The sequence below is a fragment of the Apteryx mantelli genome, chromosome 19, assembly GCF_036417845.1.
Source record: "Apteryx mantelli isolate bAptMan1 chromosome 19, bAptMan1.hap1, whole genome shotgun sequence".
NCBI lineage: Eukaryota > Metazoa > Chordata > Aves > Apterygiformes > Apterygidae > Apteryx > Apteryx mantelli.
The window spans coordinates 6,474,635-6,493,616 of NC_089996.1; the positions used below are offsets into that span (position 1 = coordinate 6,474,635).

At 40.1% G+C, this 18,982-nt stretch overlaps 1 protein-coding gene across 1 annotated transcript in view; it reads right to left on the minus strand.

Moving 5' to 3' along the window:
• Positions 1-18,982, minus strand: part of DNAH9 (dynein axonemal heavy chain 9) — a 207,981-nt gene that overhangs the window by 44,934 nt on the left and 144,065 nt on the right. Inside the window, exons 57-58 of the mRNA XM_067308503.1 lie at positions 4,636-4,829; positions 302-450 (exon numbers count right to left, since the gene is read on the minus strand). Of these exons, the coding sequence (XP_067164604.1) occupies positions 302-450; positions 4,636-4,829 (343 nt within the window). The remainder of the gene's footprint in view (positions 1-301; positions 451-4,635; positions 4,830-18,982) is intronic.

Genomic DNA, 18,982 nt, shown 5'->3' on the forward strand with positions numbered 1-18,982 from the left:
ACAAGACCAACTCAGAAAGCATGGCAGTGTGAACCACACTGGGAATCTGGGCAATGCAGAAAAGAGAGAAGTTTGAGTTAAACTTTAGATGAAAATCCAAAACCCTTAAAGGAAAAAAGAAAAGAAAAAAAAACAGTATGAAACAATAATATCTTCTCACAATTATCTTTTTTTACCAGATTACTCCATTATCTATAGAGACATTAGGGGGAAAAAAAAAAAGCAGGAACGTCATGCTAAGATAATTATACAGAAGATAAAAAGCAGTACTGTGGTATGCCTAGAGACATGATTTATTTACCTTGTTTCTCCACATCCTTCAATGGGTCGACCCCTGGGGACAGTATAAAAAACATTGGGGTTGCAGGTCCCGATTCCTCAAAGGATGTCGCAAAATCCAGGGATCTCCCTATTACATATTTACTGCCAAGCTTTTCTTCCACAAAATCTCTGTGAGAAATAATAATAATTTTGCCAGTCTATTATTGTTCAGAAAAGACAGATTCCCCCACAAACAATCAGTTCATTAGCTTTGATTTTGCTGATTCAAACAAATGAGAAACCTTGAAAAATGGGCCCGATCTGCAGGCTGGACTTCAGGAACTATCAATCAGTAGCAGTGGTCGGCACTTTCTACAGGTGTAAAAGGACATGCGGCATGCTAATATCTGACGAATAACAGAAAGTGAGAAGGGAAGAGACTGATACCTACCAGCTCTACACTGTGCTCAGAGGTTCAGTACAAACACTGACTTCTTTCTGACAAAGATAACTCAGGAGAGGAGAAATAGTTAATTTAATGTATAGAAAACCGCAGTGTACTTTGTAATTCATACAGCCTTTGACAGGAAACAGTCTTCTTTTAAATTTATCACCAAAAGCCACAAAAAGTCTGGATGTTTTACAAAATGACTTTGTTCTGGAAAGATAAAAGGAAAGAGCTCCAAGAATATCTAGTGCGTTTAGTTCAGCCTTTGCATGAGAGTCACAAGGAAAAATACAAATGAGTGAACAGTAAAAATTTCAGCTCTACAGTAGCTGTCTGAATAGAATACAGTGTATGGAGAACTTCCAGGCTGAATTTCCCTGGGGTGAGCTTACCAAAATCATTGGTTTAGAAAAAAGGATACAGTGAACATTGATTCAAAGGTAGGAACATTATATTCAAATCCCAGGAAGGAGCAGTTGCTTTTCTAGCAAAGACGCATGATTCAGGTCTTTTGAAAAACTCAGTACCAGAGGGAAGAAAAACATCGGCCAGTTTTTAACTGGTGGACGATATTGGAACACCACAGACAAATTCCCTCTAAGAGAGCTGAGAGTCTGCTTCAAGGAGTACTGAAAGGCAGCAGAAATAGAAATGCCCACAGGACTGAAGCAGAAAATGCTTTCACTTTATTTGGTACTTCTTTCAAGTATGGATTTTTCTGTTCTGGGTCAAGATTTGCTAAAGAGCTGCTGGAAAGCTTCAGTCCACAAAATTTATGAAAGTCCACCAGATAGGATGTCACAACATTCTTGTTCTGCATCAAGTCTTGGCTCCATGAAATGATGTCTGCCAGATTCAGAAACAGAAGTAACCTGACTTGGGGACTTGGAAATGGACCATGAGTGCACGAAAGAACTGGAAAAGTGCCTGATCTGTATCTTTCAAATCAAGTGCTCAAAGGGGTGGTCCATAGTACATGTAGAAGGATTTAAGAAATGGTGTCAAAAGAAAGGGCAAAATGCCTTATGAGACAAATAAATGGGTTACAGCTCTTCCATGTTTATATGTAGCTAAGGCTGCCTAAGATCCATTATCTCAAGAGTCCATATAAACATCATAACCATGGTTGGAGGTGTCAGCTACCAGAGTCCTCAGTCCTTCAGCATTGTTTCAAAGGTCTGTCTCTCAGGGCAGAAATACCAAAGCTTTTGGAAGAACTTCACCAAGGTCATGTTATACCCTGCTAGCTGATGGACTGAGCTTACCTCATCATGCATATGGAAGCAGGGAAATACAAGGTGTTGCAGGAAGTCCCTTCCTGATATTCTTTGATAAGACTGAACTACGAAATAAGTATTTACAATGGAAAATCCTTCTTGAGGAAGTTATGCTTCTTGTTGATGGTAGTAGAGCACTGCCCTTACATAAACTCTAGGGAGTGAGTCAGAGTGTTTTTTCCTGATGGCTCCTTAGGCCTAGGGAATAAAACAGCCTGTGCTGCTTTGGGGATCTGCTTACAAACATAACTTCCAAGACAGGGAAATGTAAAAAGTCTGCCCATGAGTGGGGGGAAGATGGTGTCTATGCCATTTTAGACACCAAAGAGCATACTAAAGCATCTGCATGGAGCTAGCACATACGACATGGGACACACAGGAGACTTGCACCCTTCTAAACAGCAGCTGGAGATGAGGTAGGGATACTCTAAGGCATCAAAAATGCCCCTAGTCACCTATGTTTAGGCTACTGTATCACTCCTTGACTCCTTAAATGCACTCAAACACTTGTTCAACACACTTGGAGAGGTAGGACAGTTAGGAACATACTTCTAGTGAAGTCCATCAATCATCAATAAGGTATTTAATGGGAGCAGATTTAACTGATACACAAAAGGAAGAGATCTGCGAGTTGAGAATCGCAAAACAACTTGTGGAATCCAAGGACCCTACAGAAGAAACTATCCAAAACTCGATGAATTTGTTAAGACACACATGATCTTGAAAGATCACTGGCTAAATGAGTGATGCTGAAGCTGAAGTCAAGAGGTCAGAGTGTGCAGCTCCACAGTGCTCTACAGGATCTTCCGCTCTTCGTATAGTCAGACAAAACAATTTGGAAGGTGCTTCGGAAAACTCCATGGCAGATGACTATTAGACTTCTGCTGGGGGCTATCAGTATTAGACTGTATTAGGCTCCATCCAAAGACCTCTTTCCTGTCATACTAGTACTAGAGTACTAGATTTACTGACTTGAAAAGGACAGATGAAAGGGCTTTGGCGTTTTTCACAGAAGTATCTCATAGGAACAGTAAATTTCTTGACTAAAGGAACAGTATGTGTTATAGCCAGACTGCCAGCTGAAAAAAGGTTTCACAAGTAAGATACTTTCAGGGAGGAACCAGGGAGTCAAAGGCATTTTTACTGTCATTGTTACCACTAATAATTTCAAGTTTGCTTTTGGGACGTGGCATTTCCCTACATAAAAGCTCTTCTGAATTTTTGGGCCTCATTTCTGGCTATGTTGAACTTCAAGAAGGATTTTAGTCACAAACATTTACAAACAAAGTCTTGGGGAAGGAACTGTGAACTGTTACTATTTGCACACATTTATGTTCTAACCTACTTCTAGAGAAGAAACAAAAAACCCAGTATTTAAATGTTCTTGCGCTAACAAAAAAGCTTGACACGCCCAGACCCTAAAAATATCTAAATAATCTTCTGAACTTGGATTTTCTTACCTTTTTATAAAAGGGAAAGGAATTGAAACTTTATGTTCTAGTTATTTTTGAGCTATAGGAGTACTTTGATTGAAAGGAATGGATTAAACTTGTTTAAATGAAAGATGCACTTGCAGAAACACACAAGATAATTTTTCTCAAACTAAATAACAACAGGAAAAACAATTTTTTCAGCTGAGAGAACACATGGAGAATTGAGCCCCAAAAGAGTAACTAATGAAAAAGTAGTTGGTTTAGAATGATATTATGATAAATTATTGTATTTAACTTAATAAAATCTAAACACACTGTCTATAATAAGACTTCATTCAAAATATTAGTTGCATTTTTTTGTGCATTTTAAAAAATAAACAGAAATCTAGATCATAGACTGAGTAGTACAATCTGCTATACACACACCTATACACACACATGCCAGATGGTGGAGCAATATAAACTATTTGAGAGGCAGTGGCATGAAAGGCATAGCGGAAATGCCAGGTCGTAGAATACTAGGGCAGAGAGGAACAAAAAAAAAAAAAAAACAAGCCCTAATAGAGCGAAAGACCTTTAGTTTCTCTTGTAACAAGCACATTGCTTTTGCATATCTTCATAAAGTTTAGAGTAGCCTAGTTACCTTCACTACATAATTTATAACTACAACTTTCAGAATCAGTATCACATAAATTTTGTATTTTAGAGAAGGGAAGGAAAAAAAAACCCACATCTACAAGACTTTCCTTTATTCCTGTACCTAAGGAACAAAAGCCATAAACAATCTAGTAACTAATATTGACCTTCATGAATTCTAGAAGTTGTGGATTATAAAAAGACTCTAGCAGATGTATAACACCTTTAAGATGATGTCCATTTCTGACTAGGCATGTCTGCTCCTCACTCGGTTCTCATTGTTTCATCACCATTGGTGATATTTGAGTTAAATTGGTTCCAGGGAAGAAATCCTGATGAACAGGGCTCCCTAAGGAGGAAATTCCAATTAAATGAAGTGTGTTTACTGCACTGGAGAGTTAAGAGTTAAGAAATAACTTATTTGGCAAAGACTCCTATAGGAAACCATTTTGTAGAGCTCATACTCTACAATAAATACAGGCAAACATATTTCTGAATTCCTCCTGCTCCCTAGAAAACACAGATCCAAAGTCTCCTGATAAGCAACACTATTATAGAGACAGTACAGAAGTGCCCTCACCTGACGGCGTAAGTCATGCGATCAGGTCGGATGGCTCTCATTATGCACAGTCGCTGCAGAGCTGACTTGTTCTTCCATTCCTGGGGGAATTTCTCCTTTTCAGGACACTCAGATTCAACAAATTTCTTCCATCGTTTTGCAGAGCCCTCAATGTCCCGATCCAGGTTTCTGAATTCCTCCATGGATGAGAGGGCCTGGAAAAATTCAGGAGACATCTTTAGAACAACAATCCTACATGCCCTTGAACAATTTTTCTAATATTACCAGCTGCTCATGTTTTGCTATATTGGAAGAATTATAGTCGGACCCTGGAAACCAGATCCAGAACCCAACCAAGATGAGAGAGTCTGTTCAGCTTTTCTCAGTTTTGTTGTCCGTGCAATGTCACAGGCACAGGAATCAACTTGGGCCATTCCCAAGGCCACAGGGGTGTGTGACTGAGGGATATTTCATACATGTGGAAGGTGCATGCCTAAGTTTTCTGCAGGAGGAAAGCTGCACCTCTTCAGCCCCTCTCCACCTGTGTGCTTCATCCTACTTCACAATATGCATCTTCTGAACTGAAACATTTCTCAAGGCTGCCCACAGAATGTTAACTCTATAGTCAAATTGCACTGCACTTCACCTTCCCCCGATGCTCTTACCCACCATCAGTACAATGACCTTCCTCAACCAGTGAACCCGCACACTACACCTAGGCCTTTTCACCTGCAACATAGTCACTACGACATGGGAGATTTGAAGGCATAACAGAAGAAAAGATTTGGCATCATCTACAATGCAGCTCTCCATAACCTAAAGCAAAAGGAAATCTGCTTTCCAGTTTAAAAGCCTGATTCCAGAGTCTCAGATGGCAGGCACTTGCTACTGTTAGCTACCTCAGAAATGCAAGATTTGGGTGGGACCTGGAATTTCTGGACCTCCTCTGACAGAAGAGCACACTGTTGGCATTGCCGTGAGCTGCAAGTCTGCAAACTCCTTGCTGCTTCAACAGATGCAAAGAGAACTGTGCAGCATAAATAATAACATTGAATGGTAAAATATGTTTTTGGAACTGGGGTGCTTAGCATCCAAAGCTAAACAGACTCGGGTATTCCATCCTGTCCAAAACTGTTTTTCAAAGGTTTTTCACAGTTGAAATATTCATTTTCTTTTTCTTTACACACATGCAGTTGTTTTTCTTTTCCTGTTCCCTTATGCATACACCTCTCTATCTCCCTAGTCTGGCGCACACAGTCTGCGAAATCACAACACCGAGATTTCACCACACAGTCTTGGTGACCACAGAGTCACAGATCTCAATAAGCACAGTGCAAGCTGTAAATGGGTCAGTGCTTTCTTTGTATAAACATGCATACCATACTGTGCCACCTAAAATCAAGTCACTTAGACTTATACTTGTCTAATGCACACTAAGATTAATTTTTCCATGCTACGAGCCTGTAACAGAAACAAGTAGTAGAAAAATGCCCCGAAGTGATATACAGCTGAGCAAAGAAGTGAATATATGATAATTACAATGAAAATGTAGCTAGAAAAATTAAAAAAAAAACAAAAAGTTTCTGCCTCTGTAAGGAAAGTGGCAGCTATAAACAATATACAAAGAAGTAAAGAATCCAAGTTATCTTTCAAACAAGTGGTGGCAAAACCTATTGCACAGCTTGTAAGGTTCTTGTGGATTTCCAGCAAAATTCTCGCTGAAACAAACATGCTCAGAGCATTTTGCATAATCTGAAGCTGTAAGCAGTTGAACTTGAAGTGGAAAAGATAAGCAAACTATAAAAGACAGTGAATGAGCTCTTTTCTATAGAAACAGAAGGGCACATTCATAGCAAAGCAGAAGCCTTCCAATGTATGGGGGTGTTCCGTACCATTCATGTTCCAGTTCATATTTTATACAGCTCTACTGTCAAAAGCAACTGGGAAAGCTCTTTGAAAAATGTTGGTGTTGCACCTTGTTCAGATCGACTGAAAAAAACATGCACTTGCCAAAAGGCTTTTAAAGTCATGCAAATGCCCTGACAGAACTGCTGAGAGATTCTCTTGAATACGGCACTCTTGCAAATGAGGCAGATGATGCTGAAGGCCATTCTGTTCTAAAAACCATGGGAGAGCCATGCTTTTCCTCTGGAAAGATTTCCCAATGATAAGACAAGAGCAGTTTAAAACTTCAGCCTTTCTAATAGACTGAATTTTTTTTAGAAACCATGAACTTCAAAACAGAGAACGAACCAGGGAAGGAAACAAGTCAGAAAAAGGGGCTCCTTATGACAAATGAGTTAGCAGTGAGAATGCCAGTAGATGACAGAAAGAAGGAAACACGTCTCACAGCTATTCCCAGTGTGGTCCATTGACACAGTACATTTGTTGAACATAGATCACAGAATCAAAGAAGGAAAGGTTGGAAGAAACCTCTGCAGGTCTCTGGTCCAAATCTGCACTCAGACCAGGACTATAGATAACACCAGATCAGGTCAGCTGTGGCTTTGTCTAGCAAAATTTTGATCTCCAAGAATGGAGCTCCCTCAACCCCACTGGGTGACCTGTTGTTATGCTACACTACACTCCCAGCAAAGAATTTTTTTTGTTGTTTTTTTTCATGGTAGGTTCAATCTGAACCCCTCAACCTGTAATTTCTGACTGTTGACCCTTACTATACTCTTTGCCACTAACAAGGAGAGTCTGGCTCTGTCCTCTTGCGGCTGTCCTTCAAATAAGCTGTAGGATGCTATTAGACTACTGCATAGCCTTCTTTTCACCAGATTAAAGAAGACAAATGCCTCCATCTTTCCTCACAGGTCATGTGCTCTAGGACCATAACTAGAGCTATAGGCACAGAAGTACTTGTAGATATTACTATATATGCTATTGCAACAAATGAAGCCTTGAGTAAAGACACAATTTCATCAATACCTCCACAAAAGGCATAGATAAGAACAAAGCACTTGTAGTACCACTTGATAGCTACAACATGGATTGACTTGATTTGAAGCTGACCATCTCCATGCCAAAATCCCAAGGATCCTGAGAATTTCATGAAGAAGAGTGTGAGCAAAGTAGTGATGCAACAAATGATGTTGTTGTTTTTATGTGTGGATTAGCACTGACACGTGGAGAAATTTCAGCTATAGAAGCACTTGCTCCAAAATCAATGCCACATCTCACTTTCTATAGAAAATCAGAAACCAGAGGACAGATTATAAGAAATTGAAATCAACAAGAACAACACTGTGTATTTTGATCTGGTATCTTGTCCTTGCAGCAATAAATATTTCTGATGCACCTCTCCTAGCTAAACACAGTACAATGACAAATGCTGAATTCAATGGATTCATCAGTGCAAGTGCTTATATAAAACATTTTAACACTGTTGACTTTTGAAGTGACTTACTTAAAATATCACTTCATAACCTGCGCTGTTATAGCTCTGAGAAATCTCTTGATGATGTTAACTCTGAAAATTTGTTTTCTTCTTACAAAATGACAGACATGTAATCAGAGATGATAGTCTCTCTTTCCCCGAACAACATGTTGCAGAATCAAGAAAGCTCTAATTGCAAGTATAAACTCTGTATTATATAAATTAATACTAACATTTTCATTACTCAACTATTTTAATTGAGTTTATTAGGACTGATGGTATTAATAAGAGATGCTACTATTTAAAAGTTGGTGCAGTGAAAACTATCTCAATCAGTAATCTTTCTGTGAATATTAATTGCGTTTCAATACCACTACTTTAAAAATTTCCAGAAATCTTAGACCAATGGTAATATATCACTGTTTCCAAGCAGCAGGAGTGAAAGCATGAATTGGTACATTGGGACAGCAGATGGGTACTACACATAAACCTATGCAGTGTGGCTATTTTTTGCCAACATAATGGAGAATAACTTTGTCAATTAGAGTTGTCATGGAAATAAAGACAAAGACAAAAATGTTGGCCAAAACAAAATAAGTTGGAGCACTCCAGTTTGCAATGTTTGCAATCCACACTGCAATCATCTCTGATCACTGGAAATAGGAAGGTCCTGAGTTTATGTCTCAAAATAAGACTATGCCAGGAAAACAGGGCTCTTCATACCATGTCAAGGCATGGATCATTGTTTTCTCAGAAAGAATGATTTTTCATTCATTGAATCACAGACAATTTGTTTTATCACTTAGATGAGGAACTGTCGGGGAAAATCAAAGTCAGAACCAACTTTAAATTGGAGCTGATATGTCAGGAGACCTGTGAATTTCACACGTTCACAAATGCAAAGCACTCTCCTTCCCCCCACAGCTGTAGGAAATACAATGAGTATCAGCCAGTAGCTTCAAGAAAAAAATAAATAAAAATCTTAGTTGACATTGCTGAGCAACTGCTGGTGTGCCTACATGGTGTCCCTAATACAGAGCACTTCAGAGAGTTAATCAGGGGCCAGAAGGAAAAGGCGATCCTTGCCAAGAGACTGAAGAAGAGGATGTGACAATGTCTCAGAGGGACGAGGAGAAGTTCCAGGCAGGCGAGCACTAAGAACAAATGATGCAAACAACTCCCCCTCACTGGGTTGCTGCCTCCAGAGGATGGGTTGAGTCTTTAATGAAAAGAATAACTTCAAAGTTCTGGTGCCATTGCTGCTGAGTATAATTTATCTTGTAGTGGCAGATATACTGTAACAGGCTTTTGTACATTAGGGAAAACACTTGCTCTTATCACTAAAGGCAGTTATTCTAAGGACACCACCCGGTCAAAATTGGTCCCAAGTTCAGGAATTGCTAAATAAGTTTTTATAAAATCTGAAACAAAAAGAAATTACTCCATGTTTTCTTCCCCTTGGCTCTGAAGGAAACCATTCTTAAAAAAAGAAAAAAAAAAAACAGATTGTTTTGTATTTTAAACTATTTCCATAATTTAAAATATCCTGCCCCAGAGTCATCAGACTTAAGAACATCTCTGGGGCCAGGGAAGCTGAAACAGACCCTCATTAAATGTTCTTCCCTGACATAAATAATGTGGAAAGTAAATCAGTGCAAGTAAAACCAGTGCTGCCAGACTGAGCGTCTACTGTCCATGTAACAAGTTCTCCAGCAGCCATGAGACTGGTTTCTAAAAGTCATACTAAAAATGTGAGCTTTTTTTTTTTTTTTTTTTAAATTATCTTTACTTTTTGAGTCTTCAGGTTATACTTGATTCATATTTTCAGTCTTACCTCCTTATCTATCTTGCTTTTAAAAAAAAGAAAAAAGCCTTTACTTTAAAGGCTATAAAGAACACACTGAACATCACATGACTGTAAAAAACATGTATCCTGACAACACTGTTGTTGATTAAACATTCTCAGTTTTAATAATCTGTGAAATGATTAAATCCCAACTGTTAGTCAAGATCTTACTTCTAACAGGTAACAAGACACGTTTTTAGGAATTATAACGTATATATTACTTGCGTTTTTTTTAACTAGAGCATTCTCCATGAATAAAATTTTGGCAGTGCTCAGAACATGTGTGACTGAGCATGCGGTTATCCACTTCTGAAAAAATGACATCCTGACAATGACATTTACAGAAGCTGCCAGGGTCTCAATAAATAGGAGGGGGGATGCCCAGCGTAGGCAGTGAGGTACACATACTTCAGAAAAGACAAGCCTTTAGCAAATCAGGTCAGGCTAACGAAGGGGAAGCATTTTCAAACGTTAGGGGAGGCTTGCAGCAAAATATCTGGGCTCTGTCCAGGTTTAACTGAGTGCTTTCAACACGAGCACCAGGATTAGGTTTAAAGCCTATGAACGCTCCAGAAATTCAAAACGTTCAAGCTATGCAGCTGTTCCTATGGCTCCACTGTGCACGTCGGAGCTGTGCTTCACCAGGCTGCCTGAGGAATGCAGGATTACCAGGGATGTGTAGAAAAGTCTCACCACAACTCAGCATCCTAGGTTGTCTGGTAGATGTGTTTGTGTTGTTTAAAGCAGCTCATGTCTGAAATTTTGCAACCGGGTTAAAGCAGAACTGCTGCATAAACACCCGATACTTGGAAGCAACCTCAATCAGTTGCAAAGACCCTTCTAAAGACCTTACATTGTCCATCTGCATCTTAAGCTCCGCTTATAGGGGCTTCTGCAAATAAAATTGATTTATTTCCCTCGTTTCTGTGGGTAGCCCACACCTCCTTAGAAAAAACAGCATCCTAACAGTTGGAGAAACACAGCTCCTGGAAGAACAGTGAAGTTGAACCTGCATCCAGCTGGAATTGATAGATTGGATCATTCAGAAAGTAGATATATGGGTAGAAGAATTACTCCTTTTGAATAATACTATTAATTAGGATTAGCGTAGAAAAGAAGGATTATTTACCACCTTTCCCAGACCAGGTTTTGGTTTGTATTATTCATTCAATGAAGCTGTTATTTTCTGTTTAGCTATACTATCTGAATTATTCAACTCATGAGGACATCTCTACTGAAGGTAAAAATAAAGACATGATGAGTTTGTCAAACTTCAATCAGTTCTCAGCCCAAAAATGTTATTTTAATCCTCCTCATTTCTTTTATAAAAGCTGACTGACAAGCTCACTGCACTTTATGCCCCTGTCTTCATTCAAAGTCTTCCTTGCTTTTTCCCCATGACTAAAGTATACTGGGGTTAAAATGCATGTAGTGTCATGACAAGACACTATACAAAAACATCCTTCTGTTTACCTAAAGCCTCCTTTCTAAAGCATCAGAAAGGCAGACACTTTGTAGCTGGATCACAGCAGTAGTCTGAGGAGTGATGGGCCCGATCATGCTATCTTTTCTTGGAAAATGCCCAAGGTCTCTCATGAATCAGAAAGCAAAGGCTTCAGCATATGAGCTCATCTTACCAGTATGTTCTTACAGACAGTTCCCTTGGATAGGAAAGGTCAACAATGGAAATGAGATTTAGGAGTTATCTTTAGGTTCTAATTGTTTATAGCCACTCACCAAACTTTCACAATTTGGTCTAAAGTGTTTCACAGCTAGGTTCATGTTGACACATCTCCTGCATTTTCTACAAGTGTTGTTCAGACGGTTTTGAAAATGGGCCTTGCAAAGTCAGGCTGTTCTGCTAAGCCACACTCTCCATCTTTCTTCACTCCTTGATGTGCTCCAGCAAATCAGGGACATGCAAACAGAACCAGCAGCTGGCCATGGGTCCCTGATGACAGCTAAGAGGTGATATTTCAGTATTTCTGAAAAGTCCCCTAGATTTGGCTGTCATAAATTGCAGAAAATCACCATAGGCCAATGTGCAGCAAATCTCCTAGAGCCATGGGAGGAAAAGACAGCTAATGGGCAGGGATGGCTCAGCTGGACTACTTGTTTCTGCTTGCGGCCTGCTGAGGGGCTTTCTCAAGGCCCAAGGTTCTGTGTCCTGATGTATGTATACATATAAACATACGCATATGTATGTATCCACCCCCGATGAGGCTTCTCACGGCTCTTTCTCACTGAGGTCTTTCAGAGCAGTGGGCTGATACATTTAATGGTGGCACCACATCAGAGCTGGCCTTGAACAGAGGCAGATAGACTTAGAAGAGGAGGACAAGGTTGTAGAGCTTCCTGGGGCGCTCAGGCCCCTGACCTCAACCCCGATACATCTGTCTGATCTGACTTACTCGATCTCAGTAATGGAAACTGCAAGCAAGCTATGCCAGTGCTTCACTATCCTCTACTACAGAGGGTCTCCAAAAGTCTGATGTGAATCTCTCTTGCTGTACTTTGAAACCTTTCTTGTTCTATCCTTTGCTGATCGGGAAAACTGACTACTCTTCCCCCTTCAGACAAGCCTTTTAAAAGATTGTCTGCTCACATTCTCTTAGCCTTCACGCCTTCAGACATAAATCTTTCCCTTACTCCTCTCCTCAATCTCTTCTCACAGTCACGTTTCCAGAAATCTGATACTTCTCACTGCTCTCCTCTAGATTATCTCCAAAAGGACCACACCTTTCTTAAGGTGCAATACTCAAAGATCAAACCAGTTTCCAACAGAGGCTTTGCCAATTTTGAGTGAACTGTGTCCTCATGTGTCTCTCAGACTACATTCATTGTACAGGGATGTTCCTATTCACATACTGATGACAGAGAACATCTGCACTGTGCTTACATGGTGGAGAGACCACAATACACAGACCCTGAGCGTCCCACAAAAAGCCACCTCACATTCCTCCCCACAGACAAAGCCTTGGTGTCACCATCTGGGCTCCAAAGATTGCTCCCAGTTGCAGTTTAGCTGGTCAGTTAATCTGTAGTCTTCGCAGCTATTCATCTGGACCAAAACTGCCATGTAAAGGAAACAGCTATAAGCTCTGCCATGTTACTGAAATAAGGTTGTTCCAACAGGTCCTTTATGGCTGATCTGGATTTAAAAAGGGCTAGTAAAGAGGAGCCAAATCCAAGCCATTCATCTTCACTGCCTTTCCAAAAAAATCTTCCACATCTAGCTACAGTAAATTGTGTCCAAAATGGGATGAATGCCTGCACACCCTCAGTTGCTTGCTGAGCTCAGTCAGCAGATCTCTCTGCAGTCACTCCTGGATCCACAGCCTACTCTCAGCTTTTCGCTGGTGCACTGTAACTGATCTTTTCTAGTTTTTTAAACTGAGCAATGTGACTTTAAAAGATACACGATGTCTCAATAAAATGATATCTAAAAGATATCTCTGATGTAGCAATTACTTCTCTTTCCCTCTATTTAAAGGGTGAAATAACTTTTCCATTCAAAATGACCAACTAACAGCAAGTTCTGTGTCATGGCAGAGTGGATTAAAAGAGAAAGACAGAGGCTGATACTACCATACAGGCAACCGGAAAACATCAGTTTCCACTCTGCAATCAAACCAACAAAGTATATCTTTAAATATCTCATGTGACCAGAATCTCTGCTGTAGGAATGCAGATAAACATCAGATCATTAGCCAGCAGGTTAAAAAAAAAAAAAAAAGGCCAAATAAAAAGCCAAATATTCTCAAGTAGTGTTTCTGTGAGACAATCAGAACATTTCTCCGAGACTTGAGTGATGGTGAGGACAGATGAATGTCCTTAGGAAACTTCTAGATGTGAACAGATAAATGCACTTCAGAGTATCATAATCAATGTTTCCTATTAAAGATGCTCTAAAAGGCTGTACATCTAAAGAACGGAGTTAATGGAAGAGATTTAATTAAGACTATGATGTTCTGGCATAAAAAAATTTTTGAATGTACACAGAAAGCAGTGAGCTGCAAGCCTTTCATATCTGACCAGCCTGATCAAAAGACCTTGCTGATGTGCAAAGAACACAATATATGCAGCAGATTGTGTCACAGTGGATCTTTGACAAAAATGAAAAATTTAAGTGCCTAAAAAGTATATAAAGTGAAAGTTGGAAGAGAGCTTTCTGTTCCTTTGTCAAGAAAATCCATTTTTCCTAAATGTAAAATATATGATTTGGTATTTTATCTCATAAGCCACACACATTCTTATCATCTGCATTCTGCAAAATTATAAATATGGAGTTAATATACTACTTTGTCTACTGCTGTTCTCCTCCTTGAAAGCTGAATTCAGTATTTAGAGCTCATTATTCAACATCACATTTATTAAACAATGCCCTTTCAGTAGCGTTTTCATATCTACATAATGAAAATTCTTCCTCTTCAGAAAAAGATGAGGGAAATGATTGGGATGAAGAAGTAATCCAAGTTGGCCAGGTGTATTCTCACTGTATATTAACTAGCTTCACTTATCCTATGGGACACATCTGCATTCAGCAATAAAGAGGCACTGCGGAAAATATCACAAAGAAAAATCAGACTTGGGAAATGCGTATCTGCACAAAGGACATCGAGAATTGCCTGTATCAAGCTCATGGGAACACACTGCCGAGGTGCGGAAAGGCAGGAAGAAGCCAGCTGCGCACATAGCTAATGAGTGCAGTTCTGCAGCAGGCAGAGGACCATGGGGCAAGGCGGATGTGGTTCTCCAAATGCGGATGGCACAGAGGGAGCCAGAGCATGGGAGAATTTAGCAGCAGGAGATCACTGGGGCATGGGGAAATCCATTCATGCAACCCTGAGCCAGCCTCAACGGCCTGAGATCCTCTAGCAACATCTAAAAAGGGCTGGTTTTGATCAAGGCAGCCATGAAAACAAAGCACAAAAGGCCACATGGTCATGACCATCGGCTTTACTGGTAGTGGTGAAGCTCCTCAGCAGAAGAATTTGACTCTGGGTACATTCACATATTCTTTTCTAGGCAAATGTGACTTACTGTTCTTGAACCTGTAGGAAACACAAGCTCACTCTTTGCACTGAACGCTGAACAGAAGACATATAACTATGCCTAGTGTAAGGCTTTGCCTAGGTTATAAGCCCTACTGATGGGCAGATTATATTAACTCAGGACTAAAGTGAGGAGAAAACACACATGCTTTTATTACCTACTAATCTGATCCCGATTCTGTGGCTACCAGGGAGGTCCAGGATATGGCTTCAGGCACTGGCTCACTATGATCCACACTGTTTGCTAGCATGGTCCCTGGATCACGTTTGCCCTCAGCCAACTATCCTGCTTGCAGACAAAGCCTGGACATAAACCAGGGGTCAGCACTGTCTGGGGACTGCTTGCAGTAATATATATGAGGTCACTGTTTTGGGGGCAAGAGGAGTTTAGCTGTATGGATTGAAGCTGTGCCATGTCACCTGCTGTCAGGGCCAGAAAACAAGTGCTGGCCCATTTTACTTACTAGACTAGATGCAGCCTGTACGACCCAGAAGACATAAAACCTGACAGCACCATTTCTGTATCCGTGCTCAGAGCAGAATCACAAGATGAGCTCTCTGTCCTAACCCTTTGGATAACTGAAGAGTAACAAGCAGACTGGGTTTCAGCCTGGACTGAAGGGACCACAGCGCATCAATTCAGACACTCCTTACCTCAGGTTGTAAGAACATGCTGGTAAGTGTGGGTGGGATTCCCATCCAGCCTCTCTCAAGGAAAGAACACCTTCATCTTAGGGCACTGGAGATCTTCCAGTGAGGGAAGGAAGAAAAAAATAAGGAAAGACCTAGCAAAGAAAGCAGCTACACTGTTACAGTTAAGTCTAAGAGCCGTAAATTCAATCTTGCAACAAAAACATCCAAGTCACCTGTTGCACATGGCTGGGGCCTGATGTTCTGTGTAGTTCAAGCAGTAGCATCATTTTATCATTGTGGTCTAAGATGAGGCCACACATTTGTTGGGAAAGGTAAACAGCAGCAAGAAAAAATGGACAACCTTTCATGCACACAAAAACCTCTTTTTCAGAAGTTCCAACAGAAATAACAATTTTCAAGTGAAGTACTGGGAACACTGAGGGTGAGGAAATTATAATGTGCCATAAAAGAAATTGAAAAAAGACAGAAAACCTTATTAAAAGTAAACAAGACTTTTGACTTCTCAAGAGATCCCTATTAAATACCTGCACAAGACAAGCCTTAAAGCTGATATGACCAACTATATTGAACATTAAAGCCAGGGATTCAGCAAAGACACTAGATTCATTAAATGTTATAATTTTCTCCCCTTCCTGCTTTTAACTAACCCTTCAATGACCCAGAGGCAGCATTTGCACTGAGGCTAATGACTGTGTCCTTTGCTAACATTTCCCCTTGGTCCAGAGTTAACAAATGTGCCTTTACAGTGGCTCTGCTGGTATTACCTTTTCTCTCATATTGGCTCACTAATGAACAGAAATCAAGTTAAGCTCAGAGCAGTTTTCTTCTTGACCTGCACCTAGCTTAAATTCAGTTCCTGCTTCAGACTTAAGAAGTACTTATAAGCCTGAAACTTACCTATTTTTTTCCAAGTATATCAACAGATCTAATAAAAGATATTACCTTTCCCTGCAAGCTGTGCCCTTCTAGAGAAGTACGTGGGTTTCTTCATTCAGCAGTAAATACTGAGCTTCCTTGGCACAAATGGCACATTTGTGCCTCTGTGAAACTCTGTGCTGAACTTAAAAGAAGCTGGAAGACTAAATCATGAATGTGTGTCAGATGCACACCAATCTCATGGGCTGAAAACAGTTGCACAACTGCAAAGCATTATTAGCATGAATACATTATTAATCAGGTAACAATAATAAATAATAAGCCAAGTCATACAAGGCTATTTGTATGCCCAGAGTCCTCAACATCTAATGAGGTTTTCATTGAAGTTAATGTGCCCAAAATGGGAGGCACAGAATGGGCCACAAATATCAATATTGGATTTCTTTTGGCACAACTATCTTGGCCTGAAACCTTTGGCAAGTGCAGCTCTTTGTGCAGAAGCATTTTCAATGTCCCTATGAAAAATTAGACAGAATACTAAATTCCACTTAGAATTTGAAATATGAATCTGGAATGTACTTTGCTCAAGCTTTGTTGAAGAAACAATTTATTACAGCACTTAATCTTCCTGATGAAAGAAAAGGAGATTTTAGCCTGCTAATAAGCTATATAGAAGCCATGACTAATTAACCTAATTATAGCCATTTGTGACAAAATGTGATTGTACTAAAACTATGCCTCAAGTAACTGGAGTTGCCAAAAACTCCAAGGCTAATAAACCAACACACATTAATGGAACATAAACACTAATAAAGTTGACACCAGGCATATGATTTATAACAGAATCAATACTATAAACAATCATCACAAAAGATAATCTGAAGAGTATTTAGTATCTGATAATAAACAATCCACTATCTGAAAATCCTGAAAAACTGCAAATTAGGGCAGATTATTGACCAGTGACTGTAATTCTTCAAAATGTGCAGTTCACAGTGCCAGCAGATGCACACTGAGGCTAGAGACTCCTCATGCTTGGAACACACTTGGACACATTTACATCCTGCCCTCTCACCAGCTCAGCAAAAGGGTACGCAAACCAGAATCTTCTTGGTATCACATAGTTTCCACCTCAACAATCACAAACCCCAGAGAAACTGTGGGAGAGAGGAAGCTGAGTTGAATGTGCTCATCTCGAAGAGTGTTAATTATCACTGAGCAAGCTCAGATGACAGTCCACTGGAATGTTCACTCTCAGTTCATGTCTACCTCAGGATAAGTCTCCAATTGATCCATGCAGACAGTGACTGCATGATAAATACTCAACACTGCATCAGTTCCGGAGGTCCAAGGTATGGTGGAGTGCATGCTGCCAGTGGGGATGAAGCTGGGGCACTCATGAGACAGAATGGATGAAGATCTTGCTCAGTGATGCCATTGTCACATTTTGAGCTCCAATGAGGGGAAGTTCATTGCTGCTGGTCTTATAGTAGGCTTGGACACAGTATGTTATGTACTTTGACACTCTTTGCACAGAAGTGCCTGTTGTTCTGTAACTGTTGGTTAGCAATGAGAACGGCAAGAATGAAGTCTGAAGGATGAATGATAGGGAGTTTATGTTCCTTCTGATGTTTATGACCTTGAGGTGACAACTATGCCAACTTTATGATAGTAGTGAGGCAGTTGCAACAATAATGATGAAGCACAGGGGTATGCAAAAGGCCATTTCACCCATACTTTGAATGGAACCTGCCACCACAGAAGGGATCATCTCAAACATCAGAAAACTTTCATTGTAAAGTGAGAATGTGTCTGCTTGGAGAATATACCACCTGCAGGCAGGACTATGCAAAGGTACCTGGGCACTTCAAGAGCAATGTATCCTAGGATGCACAACAGAATCTCCAGAAGGAGAATCAGAGCCTGAAACCTCTGAAAGCTATAGTGGGACAGAATTACCCTCCCTGAAACTCCAGTGACCTCAGGAAAGAGGCATCCAGAGAAAGTTCAGATGACTGAAGTAGCAAGGAACTTTGCAGTGCAGAATGTTCCCAAGCAGCAAAGAACTTCAACTTGAAATGACTTAAGAGGAACTGAAATGTACCATTCATGCTTCACCTTATATATCCCCATGATGAACATGAGCAGGGACAGGGAAGCGTAAAAAAAAAGCCTGAGATTTCAAGCAATAGTATGTATGTACACCTACAACATATACAGACTCCACTGCCCAGAGACAGAATATACTATTGCAAACGCATGTATTTCATGGGTTTGGTGGCTGAGCTTGCCTAATTACATGTGTTAATACTAAATGTCCACTTAATTTGTTTTCAAAGGGAAAACAAAAAGAAAGCTGCTGCCGTCTGAACCATACAACAATACCACTGAACAAAAGTTGATTAAAGTAAGGGTGTTGACTTTTTTAATTCCCCATTATTATAGCAATATGTCTTTGAGGGGATGAAGAAGGCTGGTATACCAAGAAGTTTCAGGCTTATTTTAAGGTTGGGTATATGATCATGACATTTTCAAGATGAGCCAGATCAGATGCAT